This window comes from Biomphalaria glabrata, chromosome 1 (genome assembly GCF_947242115.1).
Source record: "Biomphalaria glabrata chromosome 1, xgBioGlab47.1, whole genome shotgun sequence".
NCBI lineage: Eukaryota > Metazoa > Mollusca > Gastropoda > Planorbidae > Biomphalaria > Biomphalaria glabrata.
Genome location: NC_074711.1, coordinates 2,759,571 through 2,782,554, shown reverse-complemented (window position 1 = coordinate 2,782,554; position 22,984 = coordinate 2,759,571). Strand labels below are relative to the sequence as shown.

Sequence of the window (22,984 nt, the reverse complement as noted above, 5' to 3'; positions counted from 1 at the left end):
TATTTGGTTCATGTCTTGTAAAGTCTCAATATGATCGAAGAATGGGCGTGGGAGAAAAAAACTTGTACTGAAATAGTACCAGACAGAGTGAGTTGATTTAAGCTTTGTACCCGACAGAGTGAGTTAATGTAAGCTTTGTACCAGTCGGACAGAGTGAGTTGATGTAAGCTTTGTACCAGACAGACAGAGTGAGTTGATGTAAGCTTTGTACCAGACAGACAGAGTGAGTTGATGTAAGCTTTGTACCAGATAGACAGAGTGAGTTGATGTAAGCTTTGTACCAGACAGACATAGTGAGTTGATGTAAGCTTTGTACCAGATAGAGTGAGTTGATGTAAGCTTTGTACCAGACAGACAGAGTGAGTTGATGTAAGCTTTGTACCAGATAGACAGAGTGAGTTGATGTAAGCTTTGTACACGACAGACAGAGTGAGTTGATGTAAGCTTTGTACCAGACAGACAGAGTGAGTTGATGTAAGCTTTGTACACGACAGACAGAGTGCGTTGATGTAAGCTTTGTACCCGACAGACAGAGTGAGTTGATGTAAGCTTTGTACCAGATAGACAGAGTGAGTTGATGTAAGCTTTGTACCCGACAGACACAGTGAGTTGATGTAAGCTTTGTACCAGATAGACAGAGTGAGTTGATGTAAGCTTTGTACCAGATAGACAGAGTGAGTTGATGTAAGCTTTGTACCAGATAGACAGAGTGAGTTGATGTAAGCTTTGTACCAGACAGACAGAGTGAGTTGATGTAAGCTTTGTACCAGATAGACAGAGTGAGTTGATGTAAGCTTTGTACCCGACAGACAGAGTGAGTTGATGTAAGCTTTGTACCCGACAGACAGAGTGAGTTGATGTAAGCTTTGTACCCGACAGACACAGTGAGTTGATGTAAGCTTTGTACCCGACAGACAGAGTGAGTTGATGTAAGCTTTGTACACGACAGATAGAGTGAGTTGATGTAAGCTTTGTACACGACAGATAGAGTGAGTTGATGTAAGCTTTGTACAACACAATGGAGCTCTGAAATAAGTGCGACAAACATAAATACATGACCTGCAACGGAGTCGGTTGTAAATGTCCTCTGAAATAAGTGCGACAAACATAAATACATGAGCTGCAACGGAGTTGGTTGTAAATGTCCCCTGAAATAAGAGCGACACACATAAGTACATGAGCTAGAACGGAAGTCGGTTGTAAATGTCCCCTGAAATAAGAGCGACACACATAAATACATGAGCTGTAACGGAAGTGGTTGTCAAAGTGAGCACAAAGAGTAGAGGTGCAGACACAGGACTGAGCTTTTGTCTTTCGCGACAAAACAATCACGCAGACACACAATCACTAAAGCCAACAGGTGATAGAATCAAAGACTTGCAGACAAATGTCTGGGTGCAGGTGCCAAAGCTTAGTGGAACAGTCTCAGCCAAAAGTGCAGCTGGAACATATGCTAAGTGAGATGTTCTCATCGTAGTGCGCGTGTGATGAGTTTTTGCATACAGACAATGACCTTGACATTCGAAACACTTTAAACTCACTTCACTCCAGATGATGCGCTGAGAAAAAAACAAGAAAAATCTAGACATCATTTTTTTTTTAACCTTTCTCTCTGTTATTTTAAGGTTGGTTTACTAGGGTATTAAATAAAGAAACCACTTCTCGAGGTAGATATAAAATTTTAGATACAGTAGCTGTCTCGAAGCAAGGTAAAAGTAAAGTTCCCCCTTTACGACTTTGTAATCTATGTAGGCAGATGTCGTGAAAGTCGTGTTTCTATGGCCGACAATTAACTAGGGTGTCATGTGACCAGCACAACTACTTTTTTACTTTCCCCGCAGTATGTCAGGTTGGCTACCCAATTACAGTTAGGTGGACTCAAGGGCGCCCTAAAAATCCTTGATGTTCAAAATAACAGTCTTCATCAAGATTCAAACACGAGACCTGTCAGGTCGGAAGCCAAGCGCTTTTACCACTCAGCCCTCCCCCCCCCCTTTTGAAACAATGTGCTGGAGGATTGTCTCTCCACAGTTAATTCGCAAATTTTTAGGTCGTATCTCTTGGCAACTATTTTATATGATTTAATAGGCGGCCATTAAGATAGTGCAAATATTTGTTTAGAAATAACAAAGGGCGATTTTTTTTTTCATTTTGGCGCGTAAGTGTTGCATTTTAATTCAGCGCTGGAAATAGCGTGGATCTGAGGCTTACGTGCTGCTCTGAGTGTCCGCTCTGCTACTTATGCATACTGCGCGTGACTAAATGCGAGAACTCCGATCTGTTCCTATCTTTTGTAGAAACTTGTGTAATTGAAAGAGAAGCGAATGTTTCAACTTGTAACTGTGTTTAGTTGGAATACAAAGGACAGGGCAGCAGTTTATTTATCCCGCGTCGTCTTAAGACTTACTATAGAGGGCAACAATCTGTTGTTCTTTAGACATACTATAAAAGGCAACATTTTGTTTACCACGCGTTGTTTGTAGACTAACTATAAAGGACTATGGGCTGCCTGAGCTAGCCAGGAAAACCACTGACTTGGCAGAATTTAAGTCATTGGTTAATATGCATGACTAAATGCATGATGCGTAGGACGTAATCATCTTCTTTTTTGAAGTAACATCTGTATTATATAAGATAAGATAAGATAGGGACAACAATCTGTACTGTTCTTTAGACATAATATAAAAGGCAACATTTTGTTTACCCCGCATTGTCTGTAGACTTACTATAAAGGTTAACAATCTGTTCTGTTCTTTAGACATACTATAAAGGGCAACAATGTGTTTACCCCGCGTTGTCTGTGCACTTACTATAAAGGGCAACAATCTGTTCTTTAGACATACTATAAAGGGCAACATTTTGTTCACCCCGCGTTGTCTGTAGACTTACTATAATGGACAACAATCTGTTCTGTTCTTTAGACATACTATAAAGGGCAACATTTTGTTTACCCCGCGTTGTCTGTAGACTTACTATAATGGACAACAATCTGTTCTGTTCTTTAGACATACTATAAAGGGCAACATTTTGTTTACCCCGCGTTGTCTGTAGACTTACTATAATGGACAACAATCTGTTCTGTTCTTTAGACATACTATAAAGGGCAACATTTTGTTTACCCCGCGTTGTCTGTAGACTTACTATAAAGGGCAACAATCTGTTCTTTAGACATACTATAAAGGGCAACATTTTGTTTACCCCGCGTTGTCTGTAGACTTACTATAAAGGGCAACAATCTGTTCTTTAGACATACTATAAAGGGCAACATTTTGTTTACCCCTCGTTGTCTGCAGACTTACTATAAAGGGAAATATTTTGATCCACCTTGCGGCGCTTCTTGCGTCTTGTTACTAAAAAGAAACATTAGATTTACCTTGCGTGGGTGTTTAGTCTTGATGAAGAAAGTCTCTACCCCTAGCTGTTTGATGTAGGCGTCTCTCTCGCCGCCATTCCCTGACTCTACCTCGTACTGACCATGAAGCTGGTCCAGTGTTGCCTTGGTGATGTGGACACGCCTACATAAACAATACACGTATATTCAACGAATAATGTAAACACGCACATTTTATTTATTAGAAAGTGTGTTTAGACTCCTTTGCATCTCATATATTCTATATATTCAATCTAATCTAATAAGACCCTCTATCTTATCACTGCTGGATTAACCTAAAGACAACATAAGCTATACCTTAGGGTCTCTGCTGGTTTGGGGGCCTCCTAAATGGTTTTAATCATTTTGCAGAATGAGCAAACGATACAAAAAAAAAGCATTACAAAGGAGCCCATATCTTTAATAGCTTAGGGTCTTATCCTCTCTAAACTCGGTTCTGAATCTGATCTATAACATCCTTATCTTTCTAATCTAATCAACAAATCTGTCTAACATAATAAGCTCCTCTATTTAATAAGCCCCTAATTTAATAAGCCCCTCTAATCTAAATAAGATTATCAACTCAATAACAAGCTATTCTAATTTAATAAGCCCCTCTTAAAGCAATAATCCTCTCTATCTAATATAATAAGCCCCTCGAATCTAAACAATGTTAGAAATCAACTCTATATGTTTAGGTATCTATATGTTTAGGTATCTATATTAAAAAAAAAACATCACTTCACCTACCCAGGTATTCCTCCAGACTCCATGTGATTGGCCAGTTTGACGTCATTGCTAAACACATCATACTGCCACTTCTTGAGCCCCAGCACCCCACACAGCACGCGTCCCGTGTGCAGCCCCACTCTCATGTTCAATTTCACACCCGTCTGGTCACAAACGCTCCTGACATAAACAAAACAGAAAAAAAAAAAACAGGTTAAGTACATAGTAATAAATATGTAGGCGGCCAAAGGGCTTTTCAGGAGTAAGTCTCGCGGGTTCCAGCTAGACCAGTCGGTATAGAAGGCCTCAACACTGACCTGCAACGTCACAACCTGTGGGCAACTTGGCCTAATAGCTTGTTGCTACAGGTCTGTATGACGTGGCAACGAGCTATTGGTCTCCACTGCCAACATGTTTTGACGCTAATGGTCCTTGTTCAGGCCTTGTCTCGGTTCCAGACCCAATACCGCTGACAAGGCGAAAAAATTGCAATGCAAAGAAAATATAAAGTTTATGAATGTGCGTGTGTGTGTGTGTGTGAGAGAGAGAGAGAGAGAGAGAGAGAGAGAGAGTGGTGGCAGAGTGATAAATTCTAATGGATAGTAAAGGCGGTTGGTCTTTGTGCTGGCTACATGACACCCTCGTAAGTCGTATGTCACCGAATAAGATGAGCTAATTTAAATTTAGAAAGCCTTCAGGATAGAAGACTCAAAAAGTAAAGTAGCAATTCTACATAAAACACTGAACCATAATCTTCAAATTCAAAATCAAAATGTAATAAAATACTCTGAAAGACACAAAGATAAAGGCACATTCCTCGTCCCATATGCTAGGACAAATTTTTACTAAGGCTCCTTCTACCATAGTGCTATTAGAGCATGGAATGGCTGGCCTGAGCCAGCCAGGAAAACCAGTGACTTGGCAGAATTTAGGTCATTGGTTAATATGCATGACTAAATGCATGACGCGTAGGACGTTATCATCTTCTTTTTTGAAGTAACGTCTGTATAAGATAAGTTTTACATCATCTGCCCTATAGATTGCAAGGTCTGAATGGGAAATCTTACTTTAGTGTGTGTGTGTGAGAGAGTGTGTGTGAGTTTGTGGTTAGTGTAGAACTTTAAAAAAAAACACTTTCCTCAGCCATCATTAGCTGTTCTCATCTTGCAGCAGATCATCTCCATGCAATTCCCCCAATTTAAAAGATATCTACTTCTATTTGTTTCTTTATCTACTGACTTTAACGTCGCATTATTATTTTGGCTGACAAAAGAGAGAAATATATTTCATATATTCACGTACATTTACACCTAACTTCTTACAAATATTTGCAAATCATTTTGATGTAATACTTTGTTTTCTGTATTATCGATAGGGTTGTAAAATATTTTATTGACCATATTTATGATTCCTCTATTCTAAACGTCAGCCTATCTAGTTCATATTTTATGTTGTTTTATGAAATCAATTTGTCCAGGGAGAAAGTTATCTGCACGCGACTTAGCAGAATTGACACCTTTCTCGTCAAAACATCGTGATATGAAGATGTGCTGGCCTACAAACTGCCAAAAAACTGGCTAACAAACGAAAGACACAAATAGACAAACTTAACGATGGATTTTTTTTTTTATTTTGGCTTTACTTTTTTCAATTTGGCAACGTCGTTAGATTGTCTGGCTAGTTTCTCTTTTGATTGGATTGACGAACTGGCTATCTTGAGCTGTTCGTCTTCGTCAGTCTGACATTTATTGTCTGATATTTTACTTATACATCCTGTGCTCAGGTCTGACTTTCACAAACAGGGGGCTGCGAATCGTCTTCTTGTTCTATCATGGCTGAGGAATGATTGTTTGGAACTTCATTTCCTTCTCGCATAGAAAGTGCCAGATTAACGACCCCTGATGCCCTGCTCGAGTCCAAAGTTTGACGTCATAATGTCAACAAAATGCAAGAAATGCACGCCATTCACATATATGCACATACACACACACATATTTAAACAAAGCTTATTTATAAAATATAAATATATGAACAGAAACTTTTGACATGTATTCAACGCGTCATGTCAGATATATAGATACATTTGCTTTTATTGGGCTTATCTTGTGTTCAGTTTTTTTTTTTTGGAGATTTTAGTGCGATAGGTTTATCTTGTGTTGGGTGGTCTTTACAGATTTCAGTGCGATAGGTTTATCTTGTGTTTGGTCTTTACAGATTTCAGTGCGATAGGTTTATCTTGTGTTTGGTCTTTACAGATTTCAGTGCGATAGGTTTATCTTGAGTTTGATCTTTACATATTTCAGTGCGATAGGTTTATCTTGTGTTTGGTCTTTACAGATTTCAGTGCGATAGGTTTATCTTGCGTTAGGTGGTCTTTACAGATTTCAGTGTGATAGGTTTATCTTGCGTTAGTTGGTCTTTACAGATTTCATTGCGATAGATTTATCTTGTGTTAGGTCTTTACAGACTTCAGTGTGATAGATTTATCTTGTGTTTTTTCTTTACAGATTTTAGTGTGATAGATTTATCTTGTGTTAGGTCTTTACAGATTTCATTGCGATAGGTTTATCTTGTGCTTGGTCTTTACAGATTTCATTGCGATAGGTTTATCTTGTGTTAGGTCTTTACAGATTTCATTGCGATAGGTTTATCTTGTGTTAGGTCTTTACAGATTTCAGTGCGATAGATTTACCTTGTGTTTGGCCTTTACAGACTTCAGTTCGATAGGTTTATCTTGTGTTTGGTCTTTACAGATTTTAGTGTGATAGGTTTATCTTGTGTTTGGTCTTTACAGATATCAGTGTGATAGGTTTATCTTGTGTTTGGTCTTTACAGATTTTAGTGTGATAGGTTTATCTTGTGTTTGGTCTTTACAGATATCAGTGTGATAGGTTTATCTTGTGTTTGGTCTTTACAGATATCAGTGTGATAGATTTATCTTGTGTTTGGTCTTTACAGATATCAGTGTGATAGATTTATCTTGTGTTTGGTCTTTACAGATTTCATTGCGATAGGTTTACCTTGTGTTAGGTCTTTACAGATTTTAGTGTGATAGGTTTATCTTGTGTTTGGTCTTTACAGATATCAGTGTGATAGGTTTATCTTGCGTTAGGTGGTCTTTACAGATTTCAGTGTGATAGGTTTATCTTGCGTTAGTTGGTCTTTACAGATTTCATTGCGATAGATTTATCTTGTGTTAGGTCTTTACAGATTTTAGTGCGATAGGTTTATCTTGTGTTTGGTCTTTACAGATTTTAGTGCGATAGGTTTATCTTGTGTTTGGTCTTTACAGATTTTAGTGTGATAGGTTTATCTTGTGTTAGGTCTTTACAGATTTTAGTGCGATAGGTTTATCTTGTGTTTGGTCTTTACAGATTTTAGTGTGATAGATTTACCTTGTGTTTGGTCTTTACAGATATCAGTGTGATAGGTTTATCTTGTGTTTGGTCTTTACAGATTTTAGTGTGATAGGTTTATCTTGTGTTTTTTCTTTACAGATTTCATTGCGATAGGTTTATCTTGTGTTTTTTCTTTACAGATTTCATTGCGATAGGTTTATCTTGTGTTTGGTCTTTACAGATTTCAGTGCGATAGGTTTATCTTGTGTTTGGTCTTTACAGATATCAGTGTGATAGGTTTATCTTGTGTTAGGTCTTTACAGATTTCAGTGTGATAGATTTATCTTGTGTTAGGTCTTTACAGATTTCATTGTGATAGGTTTATCTTGTGTTTGGTCTTTACAGATATCAGTGCGATAGGTTTATCTTGTGTTAGGTCTTTACAGATATCAGTGTGATAGATTTATCTTGTACCAGGTTTTTCGTTTTAGATTTCAGTACTATAGGTTTATCTTCTGTGAGCAACTTATTAGGGGGACATTTTTTAGAGCGCAAAACTTAAAAACACTGTTCGATAACGTCGACCTTGGGAAGGTACTGGGATTGGTCCGGGAGTTGGGCTTGTCTACGAAGGTTTGATTTGTGAAATTGTGAACATATAATATTTACAAAAAGATTTTTATTAAATTACTAAATTATTACTACATTTACTATTTTAAGTGTGAATGGACCTTGGTTTTAATCTAAGTCTCTAAGATCTGTCAATAAAATGCGACATAGGGAGGTGTCTTTAGTTTGTCTCTGTCTTAAAGTTGATATGATTTGTCTTAGAATCTACGAAAATGGCAGAGTTATTATCATTTGATGGCTATCTCTTTAAAGTTTAGCACTATAAAATTAGCACTATAAATTTCTAAACCACGACGTAATAATAAGACTTGTGTTCGAGTCCCAAGATTCACGAGGAGTCCTAGCTGTGACCTACATATTTTGCCACAACCAGCGCAGACATAAACGTCGTCTGAAGGTTGTGGATTCAGGTTCTCTCTCCGCCGTCTACGTCAATCCTCTTCGGATTTCCCCAATCTTTAAATGTGTATCCCCGATTAGATTTACGTAAAAAACATATAAAAAAAAAATTAGATAATTTATAAATAAACTGGAAGCAACATTAAACAACTTATCGGTAAATTTAAATGTATTTTTTCTTTTTACTTAAGAGTTTTCCCAGAGTAGCCAACGAGCTAGTAATTCTGTTTTCATCAAAATACACCAACTGTTAAATGTATAGGAAAATCGTTTCAGCCATTTTCCTCAATCTCTAATGTGTATCCCCGATTAGATTTACGTAAAGAACATATAAGAAAAAATTAGATAGTTTATCAATAAACTGGAAGCAGCATTAAACAACTCAGTTATTGGTACATTTAAATGTAGTCTTCTTTTTACTTAAGAGTTTTCCCAGTGTTACCAACGAGATACTAATTCATCAATATACACCAACTGTTAAATTTATAGGAAAATCATTTTAGCCATTTTTTTTCTGAGATCCGTGTCCAGGTTCCAAGTTCATTCACCCTCCGCTCTGTCTCCATGAAGCTGTGACCTGAATAGAGCAACAGTAATAAAGTACTGTTTGTCTAAACTCCTAGCAGTGCGGGCAACATGGCCATTCCATTCACTTAACAGTACACTAATGATGACTACCAACTGAATGGATCGATTAATGGATCCGCCTGTTAAATACACCCCTACGCCAACCTACAGTATACGTCTGAAGTAAAGATGGCAGTTCAACCCTTCTAAGTCTTTCAATTAGCCGCCCATCATAAATTTGGAAGAGGAAGTGGTCGTCTGCCCGAGTCCAAAAGTAGCACAGTACTCTCCCTCTAGTTTTCTAACATCAAGGTTCTTTCTCTTGGCCAACAGAGCGATAAACCAGGAATGCAATCGTGACGTGAGACTGAAATAACTTTGGAGATAGAAATTATGGTCTGTGGCGTAAAGTTGTCTAGAGTCTTAAGTGTTTAAGATATATATGTATATATATATAGAGAGAGAGAGGGAGAGAGAGAGAAAGAGAGGGAGAGAGAGAAAGAGTGGGGGGAGAGAGAGGGGGAGAGAGGGGAGAGAGAGGGGGAGAGAGGAGAGAGAGAGAGAAAGAGGGGGGAGAGGGAAAGAGAGAAAGAGAAAGAGAGGGAGAGGGAGAAAGAGAGGGAGAGAGAAAGAGAGGGAGAGGGAGAAAGAGAGGGAGAAAAAGAGAAAGAGAGGGAGAAAGAAAGGGAGAAAGAGAGAGAGAGAGAGGGAGAAACAGAGGGAGAGAGAGAAAGAGAGGGAGAGAGAGAGGGAAAGAGAGAAAGAGAGGGAGAGAGAGAAAGAGAAAAAGAGAGAGAGAGAGAGATAGGGAGAAAGAGAGAGAAAGAGCAAGTGGATGGCAGAAAATGAGGAACAAATAAGACAGAGAAAGAGAAAGGCAGACGCCTCAAACACACACAGCGTGAGATGTGGGGGTGGGGGGCTAAATCTTAGTATATACTGTTACAGGTTTAATAAATAAAGCTTGTATGAATGTGTGTATGTATGTGTGTGTGTGCTAAATCTGGGGAGAATTTAATCAAACTTTGCATTTATAACCATACATTATAAAATATCTTTAACTGATAACTTTACCCAGACATGACATCATGAAATACGCAAAATAGTAAAGATGAAGAGAGAGAGAGAGAGATAAAGAAAGTAAAAGAGATAGAAAGAGTAAGAGAGAAAAGAAGAGAAATAGAAGAGCATACTAAAAAAAAATGAGAGAAAAAGAGAGTAATGAAACAAAGAGAAAGAAAGATTTAAAAAGGAAGAAATGCAAAGAAAAAAAGGAGAAAAAATATAGAAAGAGAAAGAAAAAGAAAGAGAGAGAGAAAAGGACAAAGAGAGACTGAATGATGAAAGAGAAAAAGAGCGGCAATAAAAGGGACAGAAAAATAGAAGAAAAGAGATTAGAAAAAGAAAAAGAGATTCAATAGAGAAAGAGAAAGGAAGAGACGTATAGAAAATAACGTGACAGAAAAAAAAGAGAGAAAAAGAGATTAATAGATAAATACAGAAAGAAAGAGAGAGAGGAAAAAGGGAGAGATAAATAAAAAAGAAAGTGAAAAAAAAGAGAGAAAAAGAGATTGAGCAACAAAGAAACGGGGAGGGGGAGGCGAGAGACAGAAGAGAAAGAAGAGATGGAAGAGACAGAAGAGATAGAAATGAAAATCTCATGTGTTCAAGTCAATCTACCCTGGCTTAGTCAGCTGTAGTCGGACCTAATTCACAGCAGCCGCCTGCCTCCACCCTTAATTACTGTAGCTAGACCTCACCTGTTCCTACCTGTACCCCAATAAAAGTAGATCATAAATAGTCACTGCCAACTGCTCATGGTAAACCAACAGAAGACCGCTGCGTCCTACTTGAGTCCATGCCTACTATATGTAAGTCCCACTTGAGCCCATGCCTACTATATGCAAGTCCTACTTAGTCCATGCCTAATATATGTAAGTCCTACTTGAGTCCATGCCTACTATATGTAAGTCCTACTTGAATCCATGCCTACTATATGTAAGTCCTACTTGAGTCCATGCCTACTATATGTAAGTCATACTTGAGTCCATGCCTACTATATGTAAGTCCTATTTGAGTCCATGCCTACTATATGTAAGTCCCACTTGAGCCCATGTCTACTATATGTAAGTCCTACTTGAGTCCATGCCTACTATATGCAAGTCCCACTTGAGTCCATGCCTACTATATGTAAGTCCTATTTGAGTCCATGCCTACTATATGTAAGTCCCACTTGAGCCTATGCATACTATATGTTAAGTCCTACTTGAGTCCATACCTACTATATGCAAGTCCTACTTGAGTCCATGCCTACTATATGTAAGTCCCACTTGAGCCCATGCCTACTATATGTAAGTCCTACTTAGTCCATGCCTACTATATGTAAGTCCTACTTGAGCCTATGCATACTATATGTTAAGTCCTACTTCAGTCCATACCTACTATATGTAAGTCCCACTTGAGCCCATGCCTACTATATGCAAGTCCTACTTAGTCCATGCCTAATATATGTAAATCCTACTTGAGTCCATGCCTACTATATGTAAGTCCTACTTGAATACATGCCTACTATATGTAAGTCCTACTTGAGTCCATGCCTACTATATGTAAGTCCTACTTGAGTCCATGCCTACTATATGTAAGTCCTATTTGAGTCCATGCCTACTATATGTAAGTCCCACTTGAGCCCATGTCTACTATATGTAAGTCCTACTTGAGTCCATGCCTACTATATGCAAGTCCCACTTGAGTCCATGCCTACTATATGTAAGTCCTATTTGAGTCCATGCCTACTATATGTAAGTCCCACTTGAGCCTATGCATACTATATGTTAAGTCCTACTTGAGTCCATACCTACTATATGTAAGTCCTATTTGAGTCCATGCCTACTATATGTAAGTCCCACTTGAGCCTATGCATACTATATGTAAGTCCCACTTGAGCCTATGCATACTATATGTTAAGTCCTACTTGAGTCCATGCCTACTATATGTAAGTCCCACTTGAGCCCATGCCTACTATATGTAAGTCCTACTTAGTCCATGCCTACTATATGTAAGTCCTACTTGAGCCTATGCATACTATATGTTAAGTCCTACTTGAGTCCATACCTACTATATGCAAGTCCTACTTGAGTCCATGCCTACTATATGTAAGTCCCACTTGAGCCCATGCCTACTATATGTAAGTCCTACTTAGTCCATGCCTACTATATGTAAGTCCTACTTGAGTCCATGCCTACTATATGTAAGTCCTACTTGAGTCCATGCCTACTATATGTTAAGTCCTACTTGAGTCCATACGTACTATATGCAAGTCCCACTTGAGCCCATGCCTACTATATGGAAGTCCTACTTAGTCCATGCCTAATATATGTAAGTCCTACTTGAGTCCATGCCTACTATATGTAAGTCCTACTTGAGTCCATGCCTACTATATGTAAGTCCTATTTGAGTCCATGCCTACTATATGTAAGTCCCACTTGAGCCCATGTCTACTATATGTAAGTCCTACTTGAATCCATGCCTACTATATGCAAGTCCCACTTGAGTCCATGCCTACTATATGTAAGTCCTATTTGAGTACATGCCTACTATATGTAAGTCCCACTTGAGCCTATGCATACTATATGTTAAGTCCTACTTGAGTCCATACCTACTATATGCAAGTCCTACTTGAGTCCATGCCTACTATATGTAAGTCCCACTTGAGCCCATGCCTACTATATGTAAGTCCTACTTAGTCCATGCCTACTATATGTAAGTCCTACTTGAGCCTATGCATACTATATGTTAAGTCCTACTTGAGTCCATACCTACTATATGCAAGTCCTACTTGAGTCCATGCCTACTATATGTAAGTCCCACTTGAGCCCATGCCTACTATATGTAAGTCCTACTTGAGTCCATGCCTACTATATGTAAGTCCTACTTGAGTCCATGCCTACTATATGTTAAGTCCTACTTGAGTCCATACGTACTATATGCAAGTCCCACTTGAGCCCATGCCTACTATATGGAAGTCCTACTTAGTCCATGCCTAATATATGTAAGTCCTACTTGAGTCCATGCCTACTATATGTAAGTCCTACTTGAGTCCATGCCTACTATATGTAAGTCCTACTTGAGTCCATGCCTACTGTCACCGTGTGGTTCTATATGTTATGAATGTGGCTGTGGTTATCAATGTAGGCGTGGTGGTGACATTGGGTTCTTGTTACAAATCACTGAATAATGAAATGACGCTGGGTGTAGCAGACACAATAAGTTTAATATAACACCACATAGTGAATACACCATACAGTTCGACCCAGGAATGGTCAGTATTAATCCAACAGTAATATACGAATATCACAACTTAGTACTTATTCTATAACCAACTACTTTAAACATCTAACTCTACTGCTTATATCTTAAGTGACTCAATACAAGTGCTTGCTACAAGATCTCTATGTGGACTGACTGCCTTTAACTCTCTGGTTCACCTAAGGTCAAAAGTGTTCACCTTAGTGCAACATGGGTTGTGAATAAGATTCACAATATGGAATTAACATACACAATTCAGAATTAGGGTTTCTACTCTATGGCACCAACTTTGAGGTGGTGACATTACCTATCACCCCCCTTTTGAAAAAAAATTTTGAAGAAATTTTTTTCAGCTTGACGACATAATTATCCTAAGTAGGATCAATTGGAATTCTTGGGGTCTATGAAATGTAAAATTGCAGAGTTCAAATAGAACTACAAACTTGCAATAAAATATATAATATGACAGTGTTACACAAAATATTTGCTGAATCAAAAAAATTCATACAAGGGCAAAATTCTCTAATTCACCATATTCTTGTAAGGCAATTCAAATAATTCTCTGAGTCAAATACTTAACATCTCAAATAATTCTTTACATGTAGTTCTAATATATACATCAATGTTCAAATGTGTTCAATATTTACAAGTCTTTTTCATAATAATATGTGCAAAGTGTGGCAAAAATTTCAATGACAATCTCCTATGTCACAATGTGAAAAATTAATACAAGTTTTTATTCACAATATCTATTTATAAAAAAATCTTTGACACTATAGCAATGTTAGAAGTCTGGTTTTTTGACACCAATAGTACAATATGTACATATCATGTAGAAAATGTTACAAGTAAGTCTCAATATGTAAGTGATAAGTATAGAAAAATTCAAAATATGTGTCAAAATTCAAGATTAAATTGCTTAATGAGCATTGTTACAAATTCAATGTATCCATTTACTTCAATATGAGGTTTGACATCTCCATAAAAAATTGTTGTGCATTAATATTACACAAGTAAATATGTATAATTCAAGTATCAAAATATTTGCTCAAAAGTATGAACATCAAATCAAAGTAATAAGTATCCCTCATAGTGCTTGTTACATGCACCTTATGTTTCAATTAAGTATTTCTCCATATGACAGTTCAAATAATTTGTAGCTAGTAATGGCAAAAGTTTAATGTTACATTGTTTATCCAATAATTATTGTGTACAAAGTTCAAAAAAATCTTTAGTCAAAAAAATTCAACTGAGAAAATGCGTCAGTTGTGATACAATCTTTGAGTTTACATTAATTTGTTCAAGCATATACATACAAGCATAACATCATAATGGTTTAGTTGTATTTATTTTAATCTGTTGTGAAAAAATGTGTAAGTCCAATTTAAAAGAATAATATCAAGTGTCTCTTTCAGCACTTGAAATATCAAAAAGTTTGTACAACAATCTTCTTGTTTACATCAATGATTGTTACAAAAAATATAGTCCATAAGAATAGTTTGACAAAAATGTTTTCAAAAAAATACAAGTGTATGTTAATATTTCATTACACTAATTGACATTGAATAAATAAGTTACATTATGAATCAATCTCCTTTTTTCAATAGTATTGAAAAATGTGACTAAGTTATATAATTGTGATAAATGACATAGTAAAAAATTCCAATCTTGTTTACAATAGCTGTAGAAAAAAAATTTTGTCCAAGTTGTTCTCAATACAATGAGAAAAATAATGTTTACATTGCATGGAAAAAAAATTAAGCTAGGTACTGAATAAGTTGGGAAAAAATTCAATGTTTGTTTACATTGTTGAGTACAAAAATGTTATTCTTGTTGACAAAAGAATTTGAAAAAATGTTGGTTACAATGTAGTAATCAAATTCCAAAGTTTGTTTACAAATAGAGTTTTTAAAAAATGAAGTCTTAGTTCTAGTTCAATGTTTACAAATAGTACTCAATGTTTACAAAATAATGCTCAATGTTTACAGAATAATGCTCAATGTTTACAGAATAATGCTCATAGTTGGTTGTAAAACTAATTGTGTTTACTTTAAGGTGTGAATCTTAAATCTTTGAACCTTAGCAATTGTGACTTTAATTCTATGACCTTGAATTTATGCTAGCTTTAAAGTGCATTACTCTAATATATCTTCCTTGAAATAAAGTATTATCCAATGAATTGACAATTTTGTTACAATCTCTTTGTGTCTTCAAATAGACTAAAGCTATTTTGTTTGATTTGTCTTCACTTATTTTGATGTCTACCCATTTTACAAAAGCTGTGTTGTTAAAATAATTCATAATAGTTTGCCATCTAGTATTTCTTGAAAGATTTTCAACTTTAACTATATGATGTGTATAATTATTTGTTTTGTTTGCTGCTTTGGTTCTGTTTGTTTGATGTGATCTACTGTTAGTTGGACTGTAGCTTTGCCATGTTCTTCTGTTATATTGTTGTTGATAGGATCTATTATAGTTAGGACTGAAACTCTGGAAAGTTCTGTTATCTCTTCCATATTTATGGTTTCTATTTACATATTGCTGTTTTTCTGATGCCATTCTCTTTCTGCACTCTGCTTTGGTGTGACCCAATATGCCACAGAAAAAACATTGTATGCTCTTGGCATATTTAAATTTATTTGTAGTTCTTGGATGGTTTTCTGTCACTGTTGCAGCTACATTGTACAATTCCCTTTTGTCAATGGTGATGTTTGGGTGGGAGTCCTTGTATGTTGTTAAGTTTGATATCAATTCAGCTTCATTTTTTATTTTTCTCTCCTTCAGGAATGAGAATGCTGCATCTGTAACATTAATTAGCACATTCTCAATGAGAAAGAAATCTAATATCTGTTTGGGGTCATCTAAGTTGCAGTTTGCGAGTTGTAGCCACTTTGTCATGTTCTGGCGCATGTCATGTATTGTTCTTTTTAAATCTGCATTCTTGGCTAGTTTTATTTCCCTAAAAAGTTTTCGATAGTGCTCCTCCGTTTTGCCAAAATGTTCAATAAGTCTTTGTTTTACTGTGTTGTAGTCTTTTCTTTGCTCCATAGTTAGTGTGTCGATGATGTTTAGTGGTTCACCTCTTAGGTTAGCTAGAAGTTGTTGAGCCATTTGTGCACTATTCATATTTGCTGTTTGACAGATGTATTCAAATTGAATAATGAAATTTTCCAATGTGTCTTCTTTTGGGTCAAAGTTCCTAAATTTGCTATGATACTGATGATGAGATGAAGTTTGACTTGCTGAATTGTCTTTATTTTCCTTTGTTAGCTTGGCCATTTTTTCTTCATGTTCTTTTAATTTTATTTCATGCTGGCGTTCTTTTTCTTTCTCTAAGTTTTCTTGTTCTTTCTCTCTCAGTCTTCTTTCATGTAGCCTTTCTTCCCGTTGCTTGTCTTTTTCTACTCTAATTCTATCTATTTCAATTTTAATGAATGCAGCTCTATCATCTTCTTTTAACTTTAGTTTATCCACTATCTCTATTAGTTTTTCATACTCAGCCATTTTCAAAGATTCAAATTAGTTAATTAATAGATATGTGTACACTAGGTAGTTGTAAATGAATATTGTACGATAAATAATTATTATTGCTCAAATAGTAACTACAGGTAATAGTAGATATATATTTTGTGCGAAACAATTGAGGTTATGAGGTATCTTTGTCTAGTTCGTAATGTAATACTTTACTGATCAATTATGTGATTATGTATTTTTTAGTATCTCCACTTGCAATAAATACTTCACAATCATGTGAACCTTATTAGTCTGATAAATAGTGATCAATGTATCAATAGTATCAAAATAGTTCAATGTGCTCAAAGTATATATATATACAATCAATCTTGTCACAATCTCAAATCAAAATATATCCCATAGTGTATCAAGTGTGTAGTGTAGTGTTGATAATAATAAAAAAATAGGTTGAAATAAGAAGTAAAATAAATATATATATTAATAAGTAATTAGACAAACATAAATACACTATAGATACTAAACAGTCTGCTTTAAAGAGACATTACAAGATAGTAGAAATAGTAGACAAAAGAATTACAATGAGAAATAACTATGACGCAAAAAAATTCAACAAATGTAAACAAGACAATACCAAGAGTTTAACAATATGATAGATACTTGACGAAATACAAACTTGACTAATACAGCTATACGATCAAGTATTTACTTTATCTAAAGAGTCCCTACCAATACCTGGATGCTTACTTGAAAAAAAAATATAAATGCTCAGACTCAATAGATAATTAAATTTAGTCCCTAAAGTCAAATGTATATATAAATACAAATGTAAACAATGAAAAAAAATTGTGGTGTAGTTTAAAGAGAACTAACCAATACTGATAATACTAAAGGGTAATTAAAGTTACTTCCCTTAAATATTCACTTGATGCTTGACTTGTACATAAAGTTCCGGTGATGCTCCACATAAAATATGTCCACAGTCCAGTTCATAAGTAATCCACTTGCTAAATCCGCAGCACAACGGTACAGTTCATAAGTAATCCACTTGTTAAATCCACAGCACAATGGTACAGTTCATAAGTAATCCACTTGTTAAATCCACAGTACAATGGTACAGTTCATAAGTAATCCACTTGTTAAATCCACTTGTTAAATCCACAGTACAATAGTACAGTTCATAAGTAATCCACTTGTTAAATCCACTGTTTCGTACAGTTGCTGAAACAAATATAAATAACTAAAAATGACCTTAGGTAGTGACGACAAGAGAGGTCTAAGAGTGAGAGCGCTCTCTTATTAACTGTGCTGTTAGACAGCGACAATAGGAGTGTGTCATTAGAATTATGACGAGCACTCGATGTAGATGATTCTTGAATATGTCAGCTACTTCGACTGACCATATATCAGCTGTCTTCAAACGATGACTTGAATGACTTGTAGTACTAGATTTTCACCCACACCGGTTGTAGTATCACGGTTGTCTAGTTTCACCCACACAGGCTGTAGTATCCAGGTTGTCTCAGCATATCATGTTTGATCTCTTTCGCTTAGGATGTTAAAGTGACTTTGAACAATGCTGTGCTCCTAAAGCTATCTCAACTGGTGTAAAAGTACAACCACATAAATCAGGCTTCCAGATAAATGACACTTAGGACAGTAGTCAACTGGAAAAGTTGAAAATACAGCTCAGACAGGAACAGTTCAAATTGTTCAGTTCATCACAGATGAAAAAATAGCTCGCTAACGGTAACTGTGTCATGGCAGGTCAACATGACATGTAGTAGTAAATCTAGATACCAAGTGTGTAGTCAAAAAATTTTAATAAATTCTGGATTCGTTGTAATTCATGTAGAGTTCAATCTTGAAGTACAAGTTAAAATAGTAGGCACAGTTAACTTTCAATTTCAGCTCTGTTTTCTGTTAGTAGTGTTAGACTAGCTGAAGATAATAATAATGTCACTCTTGGATCACGTGAATCTCACTTGAAAAATTGTGTGCTGGTCTCAATAAATGTAGATCTAGGTCATCTCTATAATGTTGAATGTGTCGCTGAACGACCAAATGAGAAAAATAGTAGAGTCTATAATAATCAGGTCTTAGCTTTCTTGCTCGTTGAGTGGCGTCATGATTTGTGTAAACAAATATTTTTTAGAGTTACTTTTTCATGTGTTAACTAAATAGTTCACTTGCCAACTTCAAAAATATCCGTATAAATGTTACTGTAAGTAACTGTAGTATTAAAATACTTCTGACAGCAATAGAAAAAAATTCCTGACTTGTTCCTCTGGTGCTCATAAATCCTTTAAGTTAGCAGTTCTGACTTCTGACATCATAAAATATCGTTTGCTGACACTTCTGACACTATAAATGCTGTTTGCTGACACTTCTGACACCATTAATGTCGTTTTCTGACAATAAATGACTTGCACTTTGGACACTTCTGACACCAAAATGTCACCGTGTGGTTCTATATGTTATGAATGTGGCTGTGGTTATCAATGTAGGCGTGGTGGTGACATTGGGTTCTTGTTACAAATCACTGAATAATGAAATGACGCTGGGTGTAGCAGACACAATAAGTTTAATATAACACCACATAGTGAATACACCATACAGTTCGACCCAGGAATGGTCAGTATTAATCCAACAGTAATATACGAATATCACAACTTAGTACTTATTCTATAACCAACTACTTTAAACATCTAACTCTACTGCTTATATCTTAAGTGACTCAATACAAGTGCTTGCTACAAGATCTCTATGTGGACTGACTGCCTTTAACTCTCTGGTTCACCTAAGGTCAAAAGTGTTCACCTTAGTGCAACATGGGTTGTGAATAAGATTCACAATATGGAATTAACATACACAATACAGAATTAGGGTTTCTACTCTATGGCACCAACTTTGAGGTGGTGACACCTACTATATGTAAGTCCTACTTGAGTCCATGTCTACTATATGTAAGTCCTACTTGAGTCCATGCCTACTATATGTAAGTCCTACTTGAGTCCATGCCTACTATATGTAAGTCCTACTTGAGTCCATGCCTACTATATGTAAGTCCTACTTGAGTCCATGCCTACCATAATGCTAGTTGCAAATCTTTTCTTCTATTTTAATTTATTTTAAATCCTTTAAAAGTAACACAGAAATTATCAACTTGCACGGATTTGTCCCATGTTATGAAATAGTAAAAGTAATTACATTAGATTTTTTTTTCATATTATTTGTAACCTACCGAGGCCTACAATTCATTGATATCTTTTAAAGAGAGAGAAAAATGCTCCTGTAGTGTTCCTTGTGTCGCCAAGTGCTGGACATGTCACATGCCATGCTCTCTTTCCCTATTGATAACTTTGACCAGGACAAGACTACTCACGATACTTAAACATCCGCGGTGTTATCAACTTTGGACGGAGCGGTTCGACTCCCCTCCCCTGAGCCCACCCCCCCTGCCTGCTTTACTAAGTACTTGAAGATTATTAACCCCCGGCCCAAATTTTCCTGCAGGACAGCAGGGTAAGATGAAGGCGGGCAGATTCCAGACCTCATGACCAGGCAGTTTTAGCGATTGGCCATTGTGCTGTCCACATGACACGCTCTTTAACCGTAGGCAACAGACGGTACTTTTCATTAGTCACACCATTAATGTCCTGGTGGCAAAGAAAATCTTGTACACAGACTAAGTCGTAATTGTGTACTTTCTGCTCTTAAACATCAGTAACCATAGCAACGGCACTCAAGTGCACACTTTGGTTTTAAGTAGCACTTAAAGGTCAAGGATAAGGTCAAGGATAAGGTCAAGGATAAGCCGAGAAAAGAGACAGACTTTCAGTGTAATAAAAGAGTAATGGGGGAGTAAAGAAATATTGGAGGACAGAAACCCTTTCCTTTTCTCTACAACGAAAAAAAAAACGGGTACTGGCTCAGTACTGAGTACTCACGCAATGGCGTCGATCATGTCAAGGCCCATCTCCACACAGCATGCTGCGTGGTTGGCTCTTGGCTCTGGTAATCCACTCACACAGTAATAACAGTCTCCGAGGATTTTGATTCGCATACAATTGTTTTGCTGAAAACAAGAACAAAACAAACAAAATCTTTAGAACATAATACAAAAGTTGGTCGTTGTTATAACAGTATAGACCAGGGGTTCTCAACCTGTGGGTCGCGACCCTCTTGAGGGGTCGATTGACTATTTTCCAGGGGTCGCCAAAGACCATTGAAAATATGGATTGTGTTTTGTCTGTTCTTCTATTGCTGTGTGTGTGTGTGGGTGTGTGTGGGTCGCAGCAGAGTGGGAAATAGTAAAAAAAAAGGGGGTCGCCGAGTTTAAAAGGTTGAGAACCGCTGGTATAGACAGTATAAACAGTATATCACATTTGCTTAGAACAGTTCGTTTCGCTGGGACAAAGTCATCCGTTATCCGCCATTTCATGATGACATATTGAGCAGTCACGGACTTAAGAATAAGGGCCCTACGACGCCCATTAGCAAAAAAAGGGTTCCATTATTACGAATTAGGGTCCAGCCCTGGAAGCAGAGAGCAACTAGAATGGGGTCCGTTTGGGATTTTGCGTTTTTCTCACGCATCCCATTGACACGTCCAGAAGCTATAGCCTCTGCTTCTAGTATTGTTTATATAACCCGCCCCCTTCCTTTTATTTCCTTTTTACAGCAGACTATATCACGCCACTCTGTCTGTCTGACTGGTCAAAAGTTTGAACACGTTATTTCCCCTCACGCCCTATCTCGGATCAAGCTGAAATTTTGCACAATTATTTCTTGTACCTGACAAAACTAGAATCAATTAATTAATTAGCTAATTAACTATTGATAATTAATTATAATCAATTATTATGTTTGATATCTCGAACTAAGGAAAGAAATTGTACTTGACTGATATGTTGGTATAAGTTGAATAAGTCATTTTTATACTTTGTGGAGTGAAAAGTTTGAAAATAACAATAGATGGCTATAAAATATATTATTTTCATAACCATTTCTTGGTCACAGTGGTGAGTGCACTGATTTGGGGAGGCTGAGGAAGATTTAGCCCTAGAGTTCACCTTTTTTTTTTATAAATGCATTTAAAATGCGATCACCCAGATATCCCCTCCCAACTGGTCCAGACAAATGATAGGATCAATGCGTATTGAGAAATAAAAAAAAAAGCATGACATTGCGATAACCAAAAACAACTGGTAAAAATAACTAACCGCACAAACTTAATTATATGACTGATCCAAACTAATTGATACAACTAGGCTTAATATTAGCTTTGTTGTATTTTTATTATTATTTTTTTTAAAATTATATTCTTGAATTTCCTTATCTATAGCAGGTCAAAGTCAAATTTAGAAAGCCTTCAGGACAGAAGACTCAAAAGTAAAGTAGCAATTATACATAAAACACTGAACCATTATCTTCAAATACAAAAACAAAATTTTATAAAATACTCAGAAAGACACAAAAGATAGAAGCACATTCCTCGTCCCATATGCTAGGACAAATTTGTATAAATACTCCTTCTTCCCCAGTGCTATTAGAGCATGGAATGGGTTGCCTGAGCTAGTCAGGAAAACCAGTGACTTGGCAGAATTTCAGTCTTTGGTTAATATGCATGGCTGAATGCATGACGCGTAGGACGTAATCATCTTCTTTTTTTTTTTTTTTTTTTTTTTGAAGTAACGTCTGTATTATATAAGATAAGATAAGATAAGATAAGATAAAATAGGATAGGATAAGATAAGATAAGATAGGATAAGATAAGATAAGATAGGATAAGATAAGATAAGATAAGCATAATCACACTATTTGTTTAGTAGCGTAAGATTGTAAAGGCCTCATTTAGCCTTGATGTCCTGTAAGGCCACAGACTCTGAACATACGTCATAACGTCCGGGAGGTAGAGAGGAGAGGGAAAGATAGAGTGAGACAGAGGGAGAAAGAGGGAGGGAGAGAGGGGGGAGACAGAGTGAGAATGATAGAGTAATGAGTAAAAGAGAGAGAGAGAGAATTTATTACCAGGTTTTTTTCCCTTCATACATAAAGGATAAATGGCGATTAGATTGCTAGAACATCGGAGCAAAAATCTGGCCAAAGACACATGACGTCTGCAGAAAACTTTCAGCATTACATAACACAGACTCTCATCTTTGCCGAGGTC

The 22,984-nt window shown here is 36.5% G+C and overlaps 1 protein-coding gene across 3 annotated transcripts in view; it reads right to left on the bottom strand.

Moving 5' to 3' along the window:
• Nucleotides 1-22,984, bottom strand: part of LOC106067245 (adenylate cyclase type 1-like) — a 160,345-nt gene that overhangs the window by 43,831 nt on the left and 93,530 nt on the right. For 2 of the 3 annotated variants that reach the window (XM_056004566.1, XM_056004632.1), the window contains exons 6-9: nucleotides 20,760-20,887; nucleotides 4,121-4,279; nucleotides 3,374-3,515; nucleotides 1,542-1,559 (exon numbers count right to left, since the gene is read on the bottom strand). In XM_056004566.1, coding sequence (XP_055860541.1) covers nucleotides 1,542-1,559; nucleotides 3,374-3,515; nucleotides 4,121-4,279; nucleotides 20,760-20,887 — 447 coding nt within the window. The remainder of the gene's footprint in view (nucleotides 1-1,541; nucleotides 1,560-3,373; nucleotides 3,516-4,120; nucleotides 4,280-20,759; nucleotides 20,888-22,984) is intronic. The other variant, XM_056004706.1, reaches the window with a different exon arrangement.